General features: G+C 36.2%; 1 protein-coding gene across 1 annotated transcript in view; it reads left to right on the top strand.

The window, feature by feature from the left end:
• Positions 1–16,577, top strand: part of nup160 (nucleoporin 160) — a 105,565-nt gene that overhangs the window by 72,944 nt on the left and 16,044 nt on the right. Inside the window, exons 20-32 of the mRNA XM_077211309.1 lie at positions 1,129–1,198; positions 2,701–2,799; positions 4,018–4,138; positions 4,231–4,325; positions 7,082–7,176; positions 7,261–7,357; positions 11,991–12,096; positions 12,180–12,340; positions 13,404–13,464; positions 13,879–13,989; positions 14,939–15,062; positions 15,146–15,247; positions 15,330–15,471. Coding sequence (XP_077067424.1) covers positions 1,129–1,198; positions 2,701–2,799; positions 4,018–4,138; positions 4,231–4,325; positions 7,082–7,176; positions 7,261–7,357; positions 11,991–12,096; positions 12,180–12,340; positions 13,404–13,464; positions 13,879–13,989; positions 14,939–15,062; positions 15,146–15,247; positions 15,330–15,471 — 1,384 coding nt within the window. The remainder of the gene's footprint in view (positions 1–1,128; positions 1,199–2,700; positions 2,800–4,017; positions 4,139–4,230; positions 4,326–7,081; positions 7,177–7,260; positions 7,358–11,990; positions 12,097–12,179; positions 12,341–13,403; positions 13,465–13,878; positions 13,990–14,938; positions 15,063–15,145; positions 15,248–15,329; positions 15,472–16,577) is intronic.

The following is a 16,577-nucleotide window of genomic DNA, read 5'->3' as shown; positions in this document are numbered from 1 at the left end:
TGTTTAATAATTGTATGTTAATACTTTAATGATCAATTTATCATTTCTAAATTAAATATTGGTCAAACCAGTTATTTTTGAGTTGTCAGTGATTCATAAGATCACTTAGAAAGTTTAAGTAAATGATTACTAACTATTTAAATGTACATTCATAGATCTTAAATATTTCTAAATTCTGTATCGTTGTGTTTGTTTCCTTTTTCTGTTTAAAAGATAACTGAGCCTTTAAATCTCCTTTTGTAAAAGCTTTACAAGGCATAAATATTCCTCACTTTTAGATGCTCACAAAAATAGTTAACTAAATGCTTTATAACTACCTGAATTAACCATGAATTACAGTAGAAATACATGTTAATAAAGCATTTATTAACACACTAAGTAACTTACTATATGTCTGAATAAAAAAATTATGAATGTACATTTAAATAGTTTATTAATCATTTACTTACACATTCTAAGTGATCTTATGAACCAATGACAACTCCTAAATAACTGGTTTGTAAATAATGCAATACTTCATTTAGAAATGATAAATGATCATTAATAAAGTTTGAAAATGCAATTATTAAACACATAGATATGCTTATAAATCAAGAATAAATCATTTATAGCTGCATTTATAAACTGCTGGTTAATGTCTATTAATGCTTTATAAATTATTAACCGTTTACTAATGCTTAACTAATGATTAATAACGTGCAGTTATTATAAAGTGTTACCCAAATGGGAAATTTATTCTTCATTCTTAATTTTTAATTATTTACTTTTTAGCATTTTGAATTTTAACCAATTGTTGTAAATGTAATTAAGTAATTTTCAACTAACTATATATTCAACTTCAAAACATAATTCAGAACATTCAATTAAAATGTTTTGTCTTGACACTTTACATTCCCTTAAGATATGATTGTTTAAATAAATGTTGTTTCATACAAGGACCGAGTCTAACACCGTCAAGTTCCCTTCAGAAGAGACACTTTTTTTTTTTGTTTATTATTATCGACTTGGTACATCAGCACTTTTGATGTCACTACTGGACACTTGATATATTCAGCTAGTTCTTGTTTGTAAAGTTTCTGTGTGATGTTTGTTCACGAGTTCAGTATTTGCCTTGCATCATTGTACTAGCTGGCCCAGCAATCCCAGTTTCCTCTTTCCTGAATGCCTGATGGGAAACTGCCAATATGCACAACTGCAGGTGAGGAACCAGTATGAAATGATCAACAAATAATCTTTCATTTATTTGTTTGATGCATAGTAAGGTACTTCACCTTATTAGTTTTAGAGAAACAATCTTTCTGTAAGATAATATAACTCTTCCATAGCCACATTCAATCGATTCTACTTATCGATTCCAATAAGGTAAAAAAAAATGTAGCTGTCATTTACATTTAAGTCTTATTCCAAAACATTTCATTGTAGCTGAATAACATGAACACAAATCCACAGGCTAAAGAACAGAACACAAATCCACAGGCTAAAGAACAGTTACTCAATGAACTTTTGCCTGTGGTTTAAAAATACCATTGCAAAAACAACTAGACTAATATTATTTCAAGCATTATTAAAGACACATAAAACACTCCGTAATTAAAAAAAAACAAATAAATAAATTATCAATTGCAGCATATAAATGCAATCACATGATGTCAATATAGGGAACCACATGTTACACACAAATCCAACGGACACTTCTGTGCTGAGCTCTCTCTCTCTCTCTCTCTCTCTACTGTCAAGTAGTGTAAGTAATAGGTGCATCATTTTACTTTCTTTGCTATTGATGTTGCTAACCACACTACAAACTTTTCAGCGATGTCTGTAAGAAAAGGATGTGCCACTGCACACTCAATTCACTTAGTGTTCTTCTCTTCTCGGCTCTTGCACAGCACAGGCGTAAATATTGAATTTATACTGAATGTTCAATTAATTGAATACATTTACTTCATAGACATCTTAAATCTCTGTTATCACCATATCCATGTTTGTTCTGTTCTGTAGTCTCTTTGTTTGGACGCAACCACTGTACTGTAGACATGCTGTGTGGTATCGTTTGTTGGTATCAGAGCATTTGAGTACGAGTACATGGGCGTAGTATCTGGCCTGATGCACCCCTACTTGAATCAATCCTGAGTGTTAATGTAATGTTTAAACTATATTATTTGGTCTAGTAGTTTTTGGAAGGTATTTTAGTAGGTATTGTAATTGGAATCAAGAATTGTGAAATTTCAAGTTTGTGTTGTAACAACATTATTAAAATACAAGGTTGCATTGCTCAACACAACTAAAACAATACATTTTTTGTGGCAATTTTGACAGGGCAAGTAAACATCTAAAGCACTGGCCGGCCAGGCCAGTAGAAAAAATCATTAGCGTTGAGCTCTGTAACTTGCCACTTAACTATACACAGACAGTCTCTGTCTGTCTTTCACTCTATCCATCACTCTACCAATTTACCAACCAGAACTTGTTTGACCGGTAAAGTACAATTAATCAAACCTCAATTAGGGCAAAACTGTGACTGTACTGATGGGGCTGTTTAGTGTTTATTCACTGATAACTAATAGATGAACACAGCTTGATTTGGATGTGTAGCCTACGAACAGAATATGGAATGCGTTTGCTCTACCAAAAAAAATGAATTTATTATCATTTAAAAAATGTTGTAACACTTCACTGTGTCTATATCCTGCCTCTCTACAGGAATATGTTCGATTGGTTGGGTCCTGGTGCCAGGTGAATGTGGGGTCCTATCGTTTTGTTTTGGGTCAATGCTATCTGTCCAGTGGTGAGGGGCAAAAGGTAAGAAAATCCATGAATTTCCTCTGTTAGGAAATCACTATATTTGGATACCTCTAGGTACCAAGCATAATTTGACAACACTATGATCATGGATTCGATTTCCAGGGAATGTATGAACTTAATAAATGTGTAGCTTGAAATTAAGTCTGCTAAATGTAAATGCAAGTAATTTCTCTTAGTTGCCATATTCTTGACTCTCCAGGGTCTCTCCAAAACTTTTTGTTGAAATTAAGGGTGTACTCGCACTGGGCACAGTTGCCCACCACCACCACCACCACAACCTCCACACACACACAAGCACACACTTCCCACTGGGCTGCAGTCAACGTTCCGGGCCGGAGCACGTTTGGGTCATTTACGATGCAACTTTTTGTTTTGAAGAATCCAGGAGGAAAAGCGATTTCGCTAAAATAATCAGCCTATTAGATGTATTATTTATGCCGCGCAATGATTTTCACTTGATTGTGCTGCACGTATCAGAAGATTATTACGGAGGCAGCTGAATTTGCAGTTTTACTCGCAAATTACAATTTCTGTTTATCAATAAGGTGAGAACCAGACGTGTTGTAAGCTTAAATATACATGATTTAATAAAAATGTATTGAAAAATGTAGTATCCAAGTAGTAATAGAAGATGTCTGCTGTCGTAATGATGACAGTAACTCACTGTTCTGTGCTCTGGTGTGGTTAGCGATCACACTACATGTGTACCGCCCCTGAGCCCAACTGAACCATGCTCTGGCTCACCTCTTCCAAGCGGGCCAGGGACGGTTAAGCGAACCGTGATCGCACTATTCAAACGAACCAGACTTTGGGGATCAAATGTGCTCGGGCACGGTTCAGATCGCCTAGTGGGAGTACACCCCAAATTTCAGTAACATTTTTAATCTGTAATGAAAGCAGATGCTTCTGAAGCTACAATTGTGAAACACTTGTTAAAAGAGACAAATGGCTGTTTGCATTCTCTGGAATGCATGCAAGCGTAGGCAAACAGCCTTTTGGCTCTTTTACCAATTGTTTATTTTTTCCTGCAATTTACTCCAGACACTACAGGCATAAACTGTCCACTCCACACATAAATACATGAATGGGAGGAAAAAAAGAACACTTTGTCTTTTCAGTCCATAAAATTGTTCGAGATGCAAAAGAGGTGTTGTGAAATGATGCCTATTTGCAGATGTTTTTTGTCATGTGTGGATATGCGTTTTGTGGTTTTAGGCATTGCAGTGTTTCCAGGAAGCAGCCACTGAGGTGGATAAAGAAGAGTTTTTAATGAAACTCACGGGTTCAGATGAGGAGACAGCCGTGACCACCCCACGATTACTTTATTACAACAAGGAAAGTGTCTGCTAGATGCACAGAACAGGTTAAAATTATTATTCAGCATTTGAATGGGCATCTAATAATTTTATAATTGTTTACTTGTTTAGGTTTTACGGTTATTGGAGGATATTTGTTTGCCTGAGCTTGTGATCAATTTGGCAACGCTGGCCATATCTGAAGCTGCCAATGATGAGAGAAGCCAGGTAACAACTTTGTGTTTTGAGAGTGACTAATTTAAGTAATGTAAAATTAAATAGTGTATTCCTCTCTTATTGATTTTTTGTTTTGTTTATTTGTTGTTGTTTTTTGTCTGATGGATTGTTAGGATAAACCTAAAATGCATAGCTATCTTTTCATTATGTGATTATCATTATGTGGTTTCAAAAATGCTAAAAATTTGATTAGGGCTATCAAAATTAACGTTCATTTTGCGATACATTTTTTTTGTTTTGTTTAATGCATTACAAATATTTAACGCAGCATTCATTTTTTTCCTGGCATCCTTTGACTAGTGTTTCATTATATGATCACACACCAGGCGCGGATTTATGGGCGGGCCTGGGTGGGCACGTGCCCACCCAGATTGACAGGTGGCCCATCCAATCAGATTAATAAAAACGAAATTTAAATTTTTAATTTTAATAATAATAATAATAATGAATTAAGTTTGGCCATATACGGCCCGCCGAACACTTTATATGATATATGAAAAGCCTGAGCGCGTCCATCTCTGGCTCAGCGCCAGACAACGCGCGAACTCATAGTTTGAATCTGGCAGTTATGTCATGTCACTGTACATATTTTGTCCAGACTTTGACACCCTTGCAAGGAGAGGGGACGAGGCTCATTGTTCACATGAACACCTTGTCTTGGAAAAACAAAGACGGCCCGTTCACATATCGCGTTTTTTGCGCGCTCAAGTTTGTTATTTCAGATGTTCGCGCTCATAATGGAAGCGACGCGGTCGTGAAAGACGTGGTCAGGCATCTGATTGACTCGTCAAACGCATGCGTTTCGACTGCCAAGGGACTCGCGATTTGTCATAAAAGCGCGCGTTCTTAACGTGCGCTTTGTGGTCACGGAAAAAGCGCGTCAGAAACGCGCGTTTTTTTTCATCCATACAAAACGTGCGTCCTCGACGTGTGATCTGCTATTTAAATGATATTGTTTCTGTCTGCAGGTGTTTTATGCCTCTGAAGTGTTTTTGTAACAAGAAAAGAAAAACAACTCTCGGTTTCAAGTTCACTGTTTTTTATTTCAGCACCTCGGACAGTCCCTTAATCCCTTCGTTCGAGACACATCTCGCAAATTTTCCAGTTGTAATTCCGGTAACACTTTACAATAAAGTTTCAAAAAAATTTTTTTTTTTATGCAAAAACCACAAATTTCTGGCGCGCGTTTTCCGTGACCACAAAGTGCACGTTAAGAATGCGCGCTTTTATGGCAAATCGCGCGTCCCGCATGCCTTATGAATACTTTAGCTTGCCATCAGTGTTGCCAGATGTACGATAATTATCGTATTTGTACGATAATTTTGACCTCTGTACGATGTAAGATCAATAATGAAAAAAATCCCATAATGTACGATAATTTCAGAGTTTTCAGTCGTTCGTCCAAACACACATCCTACCGCTTCTCTCTCTGACCCAGAATCATTTTGCAGGCTCACCTGCCTGCACGCAAGCACGTATACACACACACACACACACACAGGCACCACACGTGTCGCCCGGCCCGCACGTCAACACTACTCCATCTAATCCATCCTACATGTTGGGATAAAATAGCTGTATTCTGCACGTTTACGTCGTGTACGATAAAGTTCTTCCAAATACGATCATTTTGAACTTCTGGTACGATAATTGGACATTTCCAATCTGGCAACACTGCTTGCCATACGCATGTGGTGCAGGCTGCAGCGCGCTCGTTTTTCCAGGCGTGCCTATATGCCGCGGCGAGATGAAAAACATCTCAACTTTTCAGAGAGTGCCGCAAGGTCATTTGACTAAAACCAACCGGTCAGCTTCGGTCTTTCCGTATTAACAACTTCGAAAGCTCGGCCGAACAGCTGATCATAGCTGTACAGTGCGGTTTTTATTTCTCATCTCCATAAATATAGCCTACTAAACTCTAGATTCAGGCCCACCTCGACTTAATCCAGTTCCACCCATCTGTCACGTTCTGCATCCGCCACTGTCACACACTCAAATGCTTTTAAAACATTTCATGTGCGATAGGATGCAGGATAGAGCGTGGAAAATTTGTACATTTAAATAAAAACCTTTTTTCGCAGTATATAGAGCCTTTGAAAATGAACTAGTAGAAGTCAAGTCAAGTCATCCTCATTTATATAGCGCTTTTAACAATGTAGATTGTTTCAAAGCAGCTTTACAGAGATAAACATATAATTTAAGGTAACAGAGATTGGTTTGGTTTTATAGTGGTTCTGGAAAAATGTTTTTTCCAGCTAAAGTTAGTTTTGATTGATTCAGCTAAAGTTAGTTTTGATTGATTCACTTCCGTCTAAATGATCATTTGATATTAAATTAGGGGCCGCTAAGTCGACACCGTTTTCTCTAAACAGACTTTAAACGTGAACCTGTGATAGACGCTGATGGCGTTCACATGCGCATTAAGAATTGATTCTATAGTTATGTGCGTTTGAATATATGTGCGCAGGTTTGTAATTCCTTACAAACCATGCCTAAACAAACTACTTGTCTTGTCTATAAATTTTGATGCAGAATTTTATTTTATCTTATCAAGAAGAACTTACCAGTCACAGTACCTAAAATACACATTTTCCTTTAAGATTTAATCCATTTTATCCTAAAATTTGTTAAAAGGTTAAATCATAAAAATATATAATGAATATGTCAGGTTTGTGGTATAGTTCAAACATCGTTTTGAAAATTTCTATCTCCATTTAATATTAATAAGAAACTGACCTGTATTGTAGGCTGCTCTGTGGACTCGTATATTCAAGCATCATCTGGATCTTGGACACAACATTCAGGCGTATGAGGCCCTGACACAAAACCCTGATCCTAGCAGGTACTATGCAATGACATCATTTTCTTATCCACAGTTCAATGTAAAATACTTGAGCTGTGTGTGTGTGTGTGTGTGTGTGCGCAGGCAGCTGGACTGTCTCCGACAGCTGGTGGTGGTTCTCTGCGAGCGAGCTCAACTCAGGGATCTTATCCAGTTCTCGTTTGTTAATTTACATGATGAGGTAGGTCGAATACTTACTTACACATGTGCCTTCTAGGCATTTAAAACTGCATTGGCCTTGTTAGACAAGTTATTGAAACAGACATCGAAATAAAATTCACTAAAAAAATAGGGCTGTTGACATCAAAACATGCAATTAATTAAAAATTCTAAATGAATTATAAACTGAAGCACGTTTAATTGCGTCACCAGTTAGATGATCTTGGGAGTCGGGAGTTTATCTACATGTGATTCTGTTCGGAAGCGCAAATTAACTTAAGCTCTTTGCTGTTACAGACTGAATTCTGAAAATAATTTTTCATTCTTATTTCTCATGGGTCCTTTCTCATGTGCATAAATGTATGAATTATATGGAATCCTTATATCGTTTGGTTATTTGGTAAAGACACCTAAATCTACCTTGAAAAAAGCTTGCAGTAAATCCAGTTTTATGAGAATCAACCTTCAATCTCATGCTTGACTTTGCTGGATATAGCAAATTATGACAAAATGAATGCTTTAAACAAAACAATTGGATGTATGCTTGATGTCATAAGTGTGCGATTGATCGCGATTAAAGGAGATGAATGTATTGACAGCTGACTGTTAGATCGGATGAAATCTCCACATCAGAAATATCAAATCCAGCCCCGGATGCCGGATCTTGTCAGATGATGTGTGCAAACCTGTCAACAGAAAGTTTTGTCTGGTACTCAAGACTCTATGAACAGCCTTCTATCAGCCTGAGAGTTTGACTGAGAAGAGCAGAAGCAGGAGACGAAGTGATGATAATAAAAGAGTAGAGTTTATTGAATAATCTTAGTTGCGTATGTCTCAATGCTCAGACTTCGTCTAGATCAGAGGTATTCAATTAAAGTTCCAAGAGGTCCGGTCTCTATTTCCATCCCAGCGGAGGTCTGGACAAAGATCAGATGTTTTAACAGGCTATTTTTAATTTTACATTTAGACACCTTTGTGTATGGCACATAGAAGGCCTTGTGACTGAGAAACATACTGGGGGGTGCAGTTTTATCTCAAGAAAAGTATGGACCATTTCTATATTTTGCTCAAAGTAATAAACTACTAAAAACAAACAATGTACATAATCTAATAATCAAAACTCTCATTATGAGCACAAAACAAAGTTAACTAGTAATTTAAAAGATTTTTTTCTATCTCTAAATCATTTTCCAAATTCTAACATTGTTTATTTTGAAATGCTCTTTATATGCTGATTAATAATGCTAAATGTATGGGAAAATGTCTGAAGACGTCACACGTTAGCTTGTCTCAAACCTGGTTTAGCTGAATGGTCAGAGTCATCTGTATGATAGATAAAAATAATTGTATTTGCTGCATTCTCGTTTTCTGCAGTGTTTTAGAGAAAGTATCTATTTTGCTGCCCACCGTGTTTCTGCTACTGTTTTTAAAGTATCGTGTCATGCAGCTCTTAATGTGGCGCTTTACGTTTTTGTCAGGAGAAAGCAGCGCGCATTGAGTGGAGAGGTGAGCTTGAATGAAGCACTTATGGCTCTAGATAAAAGTAAATATAGATATAGCTCAGAAAGATCATACAACGGCACGGAAGGTTTTTTTGTTTTTTTTATCCAGCGTTATCGTGAGGCACGAGAACAACGGAGTCTGAAGCAGCTGCTCACTTAAAAGATCTTGTTCGCCTCTCAATGGTCCAATTTCCAAACGGTTTTCACAGGATGAATTTTGAGTTCGTAAGCTTTCGAATGATAACCACGCTATGATTACTAAAATGTGTGATATGAAAAAAAAACAAAAGAAAGAGCGCCAATCGTCCTGCTAGCAGGACGTGACAGTTAATTAAACCTGTTTTTCTCAAAATTCTGTTTCTGAAAATCATAACGATCAGCCGACTTCAGATAACCATACATTTTGTTACCGACAAACGATGAAAGAAATAATAACAAAAAAAGTTGGAAAGGGCTTGAAACCTGTAATAGGTGAAATTTCACCATGTGATGGGTTTTCCCAGGTCGCATTACGTTTGTTTGAATGCATTAGTGAGAGCGATTGCGTTTGTAAATGCTACCTGATTAAAATTAGCTTTCACCCGATCATATTCAGTTGCCTATCTAGAAGGTACAAACAAATTCCTTGAACTATAACCTCCCGCTCATGTCCATCGCCATCATCATAACCTTCACATTCTTTCTGATATGAGTGATCCATCTGTATCAAGATAGCTAAATGTGTTCAACGTGTGAATTCGATTCCACTTTATTTTGATGGTCCACTTTAGACCTTCTACGAACTATAAGTAACTTTACAACTACATGTCAACTAACTCTTATTAAACTCTCATTAGAGTATTAGTAGACTGTTAGGTTATGGTTAGGTGTTAGCGTTCTGTAAGGGGTGTACAGTTAAAGACCCAGAACCAGATATGAAGAATGAAGACCCAGAGTCAGAATTATAAAAAATTAAAGAAAATATTTACTGAAGATAGTTTGCAGTTTCATCAGCAGAAGTCAGCTTCAATACTCGCACAGGAGTTCGTAGGCCGCCCCGCTTACAGTTACAAAGATCACAGCAGTTATACGATTTCCAAGGTCTAAGCTACGTCATTGCTTACAGGATGAATGATTCTCATTGGCTATGAAATAGATAAACACAGTAATTTTCCACACATATACAGATAGACTGAAGCATATCTCCATCGATTATGCAGCTGAAGTTAGGCACGTCATGACCTTCCAGGTCGCAGATTTGGGTTGCTGGGCGTCAGCATGTCCAGAACAACAACTCAGTCAATCTCCAATAACGCCAGTGGTTCCTTAACCTGTAACCAAGAAGACTAACACGCACACCGACACACAGCTTTTCCAAGGTTGGATTTGGCCAGGCTCTCACTATAAACAGGAGAGTCCTCTCAAAACATCAAGATAATGCGTTCTTTCTCTCAAGGATAGCTAAACTTTAGTCTAACTGGAAAGAAAGGCTTTAACAAAGAAATGGCCTCTTAAACTATTGGCTTCAATGACCCCTATATGTTTTAACACATTGAAGACCTTTCTCAAACACAAAACAAGTCCCTATTTCATTTCTGGAAGCTGGGTTAAATAAGCAAGCACTGCATTCAGATATCAAATACAGACATTAAAGAATACATGAAAAGAACATTTCAGTAATCACACTGGTAACTTATATAAATATTGTAAAATCTCCAGAGAAGTCATTCAACTCATTTGATATTTAGAAGGAAAAATATTGATTAATACCTTAATTATAATCAATCATTACATATACATTGAAGCAGCAGTGGATTCCAATCCACCCCCTTCAGTTCGGGTTAGTAGAATAAGTAGACTTGTAGTTGCCAAGTTACTTATAGTCAGTAGAATATCTGTTGGGGGACCATCAAAATAAAGTGTTAGCAGATATTAAGCAGACAGACTACCAATACTCCAATGAGAGTTAGTTGACGTGTAGTTGGAAAGTTACTTATAGTTAGTAGAATATGGACTATCGAAATAGTGATACCGTGAATTCTTGCTAAAAATGCAGTTATAATTTGGGCCGTTGGCATTAATGGTACTTGTAATAGAGAGGTAGAGTGGAGCACTCTTGGAGCAAATTTTTTTAAATCGACTTCTCACTTCTCACATTCAAAATCACGCGCTCATCTCTTCACTCCTGTCCCACTCCACTCTGCTCACATACTCTGATTGACAGCCTTACTGAAAAACACTCATCATTGCACTGAAACCTGCCTGTCATTTCTGTGGTGACCAAGTGAACCTGAGCCACAGATTTTACATTTACATCTTATTCTCATTGCATTAGATCACTTTTTTATTGAATTAAAACAGTCAGAAGATTAAAATAGAGATTTGAAAAAGCTGGGTTTGTTTAGATTGCACTCATAGTATGAATGTATGTGAAGCGGTATGTTCTGCTTATATTTAGACAGTTCCTGATTTCTGCTAAAAATGCTCTTTACTTGTCTTACTCCCACAAAAATAGATTCAGTATTCCTCAAAAGAAAAGAAATAAATGCACAGGGAAAGACAAACGGCAAATTTTATTAAAATCTGCGATGGTTAAATGATACAAACGTACTTCATAGATTTAATCTCACTTAATTTACCAAAGTCTATTCTGCTGACCTCCGATGATCAACATTTTAACCATACAAATGACTTCAGTTAAACATCACATCTGTTTCTTTCTCTTTTTTTGTTCCTGCTTCCTGCTATATCCAGAATGGCAGCACAGCTGAAATGTTCATTCAGGTTGCCACTATAATAAATATACATTTTCATAAACAAAAGTGTGTATATAAGTGCTGTCAATCGATTAAAAAAATTAACTAGATTAATCATATTTTTTTCTGTGATTAATCGCAATTAAATATACTTGAGTTTTTAATATATTTTATAATGTAGTAATTTCACAGTTCATCTCCAAATTAGTGTAGAAACATCAAGAAAATATATTTTAAATGCTTGTTTAATGGCATCTTTTTTATGAATGAAGGTCAGTAATACTTAATACAACTGATGTCTCAATGAAATATGCTGTATTTTTGTTCATCTGCTGGATGCCACTAGTGTTGCAGAAACTACATACTTCATTATTACTTGTATTTTTAGCAAGCCGTTTTTTGTGTGTTTGTTCTTCAGGTGGTCAGCATTATTGAGTCTCGCGCAAGAGCTGTGGACCTCATGACTCACAACTATTATGAGCTTCTATATGCTTTTCATATTAATCGTCACAACTATAGGAAAGGTAAAACTGATGGTACAGAGATATTATTAAAGGATTCAGCCAGAAATTGGTCATTAAGCTAACAATAAATGTTTGTGTTTAAGCCGGTACAGTGATGTTTGAGTACGGCATGCGTCTGGGCCGTGAGGTACGGACTCTCTGTGGTCTCCAGAAACAGGTGAACTGTTACCTAGCTGCCCTCAACTGCCTGCGTCTTGTTCATCCGGACTATGCTTGGATTGTGCAGCCCTCTTCTGGAGCAGCGGTAGGCATCTGAAACCTTTTTACGTTCTTTGGGTGGAGTGCTTAGAATAGCTCAGTAAGAGTTTTCTATTTGTTTTAAATAAAAAAATAAAAAAGATCGATACTCGGTTGTCGGCTTTTTTAAATTATTAAAATATATATATTTTAAATAATTTATCTGGATCATTCAACTTTTGAATGTCTTGAACTTTGAAGAAGACAAGCGAGTGCTGATCTTTTGTTTTTTCATTTAAAAGTATTTATTTCTATGGATCCACGCAGCCAAAAGAAATGGTTGAGCGCAGTGATTCTATCTTTTTTTTCTTTGTTTTAAATGGAAATAAATAGTGTTTGTACACATGTAGTTTTTGGACCCTTTGTATACACATCATTGTATACACTTGTAAACACACAGAGCAAACATTTTAGGCATGCGTTAAACTTTTTTTTTTTATTAAGGATGTTTGAAAAAAATAATTATAAAAGAATACCATCAATACTTTTCTAGCAGTTACCTAAATCAAATCAATAATTTGTATAACCACCCTGTGCCTTTAAAAAAGCACCAATTTTCCTAGATAAATTTGTCCAGTTTTTAAAATGTTCCAGGCATTTAGGAGAGTTGGTACTGTTCCTCGATTTAGTCTGTCTCAATTACTACTTTTTTTTCTCTCTAGGTAATCCTATATTAAATTGGTGCAATCAGGTCTCTGTGTGGTCATACAACTATTGTACGGTTCATCTATAGAAACATCTATTGAGATGCATGATTATAGAAACATCTATTGAGATGTTCTATGACATCTATTGAGATGCATGATTACAGAAACATCTATTGATTATAGAAACATCTATTGAGATGCATGATTACAGTATTTACAAAAGGAATGTCTGGAAATCTAAATTGATGTTCTAAAATAAGTAATTTTATTTAAAAGTAAAATATATTAAAAAGTTGTTTTGTGAATCATTTAGGCTTTTTTTAGACACTTTTGCACAGTACTGTATGTGTATACATCTATAATATAAAATTGTAAAATGTATTTTATCATAATGTATTTTAATATATGTTATGATTTGACTAGTATGAACGACCAGGCACATCACCAAAAAGGAACTATGATGGTGAATTTGCTGCAAGTCCAGGTAATTCTTCCCAAAAACACCCTCTAAGATTATGTGGACTATACTCTTGTTTCCCCCATTTAAAACCTAAATATGATCATATGATTGGTCAGATTGGTCATTCAAAACTCACGTGTCTTTATTTTATGATTTCTCTTAATGAATTGGTCCAAAAGTCTTTCAATTTATGAAACGGAGATTTCATAAATTTCTCCCAAACGGAGAGCTGTTACCAATTTAATGTGTACTTGACTCTCTGTGGACCACATTATGAAATGAGGTTTTAGAGATCTAAATATAAAGAGAGATCATAAAATATTAATCTGATAAGCAGTAATTTTTTTTTAAATAATTTATCGCTATCAGCAAAGTCTAGTGTTCTATCTTATTTTTTAAAAGCTGCTCGTTTTATAGTTGTTTGTCATGTGATCACAGTAAATCAACAGATTGACATTCTTGAGCTGAAAGACTTGGAGAAAGAATATGTTCTTGCCCGGAGTCGTCTAACGTTAGCTCAACAGGACCCCACCTCGGCAGCTATCGCAGGTAATCACACTTATCTGTGTATTCCATCTTCATCTTACACACATGATCTTTGTGTGGTGTTTGTTTTATTGTTGTGTTTTTCATCATATCAATACTTTTAGATTGTCATTTCAGAAATATTTATTAAAGACAATATAATTTAATAGATGTCAAACGTACATTCTGTCATTTGTACAGTTTAGTTTTTCTAGCACATTTTATGAAACAATTAAATATTTAATACTTTTAGATTGTCATTTAAGAAATATTTATTAAAGACAATATAATTTAATAGATGTCAAACTTACATTCTGTCATTTGTACAGTTTAGTTTTTCTAGCACATTTTATGAAACGATTAAATATTTACTAACTATAAACACAATTTCATAACTACATCCGGGCTTTACTTTGTGACCATTTTAGTCGCAATTGCTTTTCCAGAATGAAGCAGGACTGTGTTGATTTGCATGCGAGCAGCTCGTGATCTCGTTGCGGAGAACATGCTGCTCCTCACAAACTCCATCTCTTTCCGCAAGCGCTGAGTTTGTTGAAAGCAAAGAAATTCAGACAGCCTTTATTATTATTATTGTCATTTTGTTTTAAAATAAAATGTAGTATTATTTTTGTCATAATGAATAAGTGGAAATGTGGCCTGAGACGATTGAAGTGGGGAAAGATTTTCTTAAACTTAGTTTTAAAAAGAGGTTATTTTTTCCAAAGCAGACAATACTTCTAAATACTGTTCAAATGAAAATCCGTTATGAATATGCCCTCATTTATGAATTTTTCCCAGAGTATGCTTTTTCATTTTTTATGTGCCATCAGGTTGTTTCACTATAGCATATGACTATGACTACTTGCTGCTTTTTATTTTTTATCTTGCACACACAAACTGAACATTTTGCCCAAGTGTGTCAACTAGAGCATTTTGAAAGGTTAATTTAATCCTGGTGTTACTTCTCTTACAGGAGGTGCATCTTCACAAGAGATGGTTGCTCTGCTTGTCCAAACAGGACTTTTTGACACATCCCTGACGCTGTGTCAGACCTTTAACTTATCCCTTACACCCGTCTTTGAGGGACTAACATTCAAGTACGTTATGATCTATCCAGTATCTGGCCATTTTAAATCAATTTCCTCAGATTTCTGAAGTGCAGATTTGTCTCTCTGGGTAGGTGTATCAAACTGCAATATAAAGGTGATCAGGACCAGACAGAGGTGTGGAACTGGCTTGCAGCCAATCAGCTTCCAACTATCATTACTACTAAAGAGTCCAGGTTTGTCAAAATACTCTCTGACCTTGATCATTACGATGAACTCTGCTGCATGTCTTCTTAAACTGAATTTCTCTCCACACAGCGCAACAGATGAAGCTTGGCGGCTTTTAGCTCATTATTTGGAGAAGTATCCCTCACAGAATGCTCAATATCACCGCTGTGTTATCAACAAGCTGCTGTCACATGGGGTGCCAGTGCCTGATTGGCTGATCAATGCCTACAAGGTGATGGTTGTTGTTTTTTTAGCATTACATCCAACAGACGACAGAGAAAAGCCATTACCGTTGCTTAATTTTCTCTGTCTTTGTCTATTTCTTTCAAGAGGGTTATGATTCAAGAAATAAAAATGTCCCTCATCTTTTGACAGAAGAGTTCATTGTACTATAGAAACATTCTATAAGTTTTAGAACCTCAAAACTTACTTGTTGATCTTAAAACAAGCTTTTATTGAAACCAAGCTTCCAAAACGACTCGGTTTGGACTTCTTGGTTTCTAGTATGCGATAGGCTTTTGTCACAGTCTGCATGGCGTCATATCCTTCTCCGATTATTAGCGTAAAGGAATTTCCACCTGCGTTATTGTCAATATTTAATACTGTTTATTTAGACTTACTTTACGCTGATCAAACCAGTTATTTTTGAATTATCCTCTATGGGCTGGACATATTCCTGGACAAATTCCTGAAGAGGAGTTGAGGATTCAATCCAAGCCGTCAAACTGATGTCTAGGGCTGTCGCGGTGAAGGAATTTCCCTTGCGGTAATTTTGAGTGGCTCTATAGCGCGATATGCGGTTTTGCCGCCATTTATTTATTTATATTTATTTGTTGCTATATAAATATGTGTTATGATGTGGTCAGCATACACAAAAACAATGTAACCAATGTAACTGAAACTAAACAGCGTCTCTGCGCATTGAAAGACTGTCACTCGGCGCGCAGTTGTTATGCCAACGGACTGTCTTTGAGTGAGTCATTAAACCGTTCATTCAACAAAAACGTTCAAAATAGCTGATTCCTTAAATGATAGATGTAATGAAACAAGGTGTTAATTATTTTTTAACTTTGAGCTCCACTTTTCAAGGCTCAGCTGGCCAGCAATGCTTCACTTTTGGGCAAAGCTGAAGCAATGCTTCACTTAATAGAGACCAATGGCATTGATTCAATGCGTGACTCGCTGCTTTCCCCCACGGCCTCCTCGCGCTGTGTAATGCTGACTAGCGCTGACGCCATTCATGGTAAATACCCTTACACGTTAAAAGGATGATAGCCTACGACAAATATTTCGCTTTCCTTGGAAACGTCAACCTTTTCACGAATATACATGACTTGA

The sequence above is a fragment of the Siphateles boraxobius genome, unplaced genomic scaffold (genome assembly GCF_051911475.1).
Source record: "Siphateles boraxobius isolate OS27281-9 unplaced genomic scaffold, OSU_SipBor_1 65, whole genome shotgun sequence".
In the NCBI taxonomy this organism is placed as follows: domain Eukaryota; kingdom Metazoa; phylum Chordata; class Actinopteri; order Cypriniformes; family Leuciscidae; genus Siphateles; species Siphateles boraxobius.
Note: the sequence above shows the minus strand (reverse complement) of the source record. Positions and strands in the feature narration are given on the sequence as shown.